Source organism: Hippocampus comes, unplaced genomic scaffold (genome assembly GCF_001891065.2).
Source record: "Hippocampus comes isolate QL1 unplaced genomic scaffold, H_comes_QL1_v1.1 scaffold7, whole genome shotgun sequence".
Taxonomy (NCBI): Eukaryota; Metazoa; Chordata; class Actinopteri; order Syngnathiformes; family Syngnathidae; genus Hippocampus; species Hippocampus comes.
Genome location: NW_017842060.1, coordinates 54,715 through 56,766, shown reverse-complemented (window position 1 = coordinate 56,766; position 2,052 = coordinate 54,715). Strand labels below are relative to the sequence as shown.

The 2,052-nt window shown below is 59.2% G+C and overlaps 1 protein-coding gene across 1 annotated transcript in view; it reads right to left on the bottom strand.

The window, feature by feature from the left end:
• LOC109510998 (orexin receptor type 1-like) overlaps positions 1 to 1,495 on the bottom strand; it is a gene marked incomplete at its 3' end in the record, with an annotated part of 2,786 nt that extends 1,291 nt beyond the window's left edge. The window contains exon 1 of the mRNA XM_019861717.1: positions 792 to 1,495. Coding sequence (XP_019717276.1) covers positions 792 to 1,468 — 677 coding nt within the window. The remainder of the gene's footprint in view (positions 1 to 791) is intronic.
• Positions 1,496 to 2,052: the final 557 nt, after the last annotated feature.

Genomic DNA, 2,052 nt, shown 5'->3' with positions numbered 1-2,052 from the left:
CCAGAGAGGCGGTGGGCATGAATCTTGATGAGGCCATCCTCTTGTGGGTCGCTCATCGTCGGCCGGAGAAACGAGCTACTTCCCGGAACGGCTCGGATTCACCGGTGAGCCTCAACGGCGGACGCTCGGAATCTCGAAAGGGTTCCGAGGATGCAACTCGCAGGCCGATCCTTTGACACAGCAGCCCGGATAAAACACATTGAAGGATCTGACCGAGCGGGACGAACCGAAGCGTCATTTTCGGAGGGGGGATCGAACCCAATCAATCACCCACCAGAGCAGGAGCCGACCTGAGAAATGAGACAGGCCGCAAGGACACGACTCAGACAACACCTCCCGAACGTTTCTCACCAATACAACACTCGCAGCGACGCCGCATCGCACATTTCGACGTGTGCGGTCACCAAGGGCAAACCGGGAGGCGCGGAAGAGGAAACCAGCGCGACGCCGTTGGATTGAGAAACCCGAAAGAGAAGCCGATTGCAACTCCGAGGCTCTTTGCCCGCCGGCGCGAGTGGGGAGTTCGACACGGTTGACGATTTTGAAAACGGCGAGCCGGAGGCACGGCGACGGAGAGGATGTTTTTCTGTAATTGAGCGCAAGGGGACGGGTCCACTCAGGCAACCATGACGCTGACTTTCCCGAGACTCGGGATCCACTTTGCTAGCCTTGCTGGCACTCCTACTTAAACTCCAGGAACTCCAAACTCCCGAGTCGTAAGGACGAGACGGCACGGTAAGCGGTGACCTTCATCCCAAAGGCCGAATGTCGACGTCGGCGTCCGTACGTACCCTTGCTTTAGGCGATGCTTGGGCCACTCCTCCTGGCACACCAGAATGGAAAAGCCGCCGAAGCCGATCTCCCGCCGACGGTTGACGACGGCGATGGGGGCGCACACGGCGGACGAGGCGGCCCACACGGCGGCGACGGTGGCCAGGACGCGCCGGCGGGTGAACATGGAGCGCGCCCTGAGCGGCGAGCGGACGCTGTAGTAGCGGTTGACGCTGATGACGCTGAGCGTCAGGACGCTGGCCGACACCGAGACGGCCTGCGTGAAGGGGACGGCGCGGCACAGCAGGTCGCCGTACACCCAGGCGGTGTAGATGCGGCTGGCCAGCGTGATGGGCATGCACACGCACACCACGGCCAGATCGCACACGGCCAGGTTGAGCAGCAGGCTGCGGGTGGCGCTGACGGCGGCCAAACGCCGACTGCGGCTGGCGGCGAGCACCCGCAGGGACGTCAGGTTGCCGGCGAAGCCCAGCAGGAAGGACAGGCTGTACAGGAGGGTCAAGGCGATGGTGCCGGGCTCGCGCAGGGTCCACAGCAGCATGTTCTCCAGGTCGGCCGCGTCGTCCCAGGACGGGCTCGGCGTGCCGTTGAGCCGCTCCGGCGGCGGGGAGGGGGCGGGCCGGGACGAGCTCCGGTCCGAGGGGCCGTTCTGGAGAGAATCCATGACGCCTCGCATCCGAAAAGGACGCGATGCTCCGCAAAGGCTTGAGAGAGACCCGCCCCAATTTTTTTTGTTTGTTTGTTTGTTTAAAAAGAGGCCATCTGCCTGCGGGTTTTTGGGGCTTTTTTGGGGAGACGAAAGGCCGATTTACGGATTCGTTGAGACTCTGAAGCTCACCCTGGAGCCAAAATGGCCTCTTCTACCGAGAAGTGCAAACTTCCCGTCTCCTTCCAGGCACGGCTTCTCGAGACGTTTTTGGGGGTCTACTCCTTGGTTGACCTGTCAATCAAATTCTGTGTTCCCGAGTGAAACTGGCTCCGGGGCCTGATTTTTTTTCTCTCTTCTTTTTCTAGTATGAAAAACGCGCCTAACAATGTTAATTTCTTTGCCCAAAGAAGATCATAGCGGCTCATTAAATGGAAGCAAGATAAGGATCGGGCTTGTCCGGCACTTCTAACAAAGGACGACCCTCGAACGAGGTCTTAATGAAACATTTCCATTTTTTTTTTGCACGCCCACATAATCCCGTCGTCTTCTTTTTGGAGGTTGTCGACGTCGCTAGTACAGCGTCAAAATCATTCCTGAAGTTTCCTCCCTCT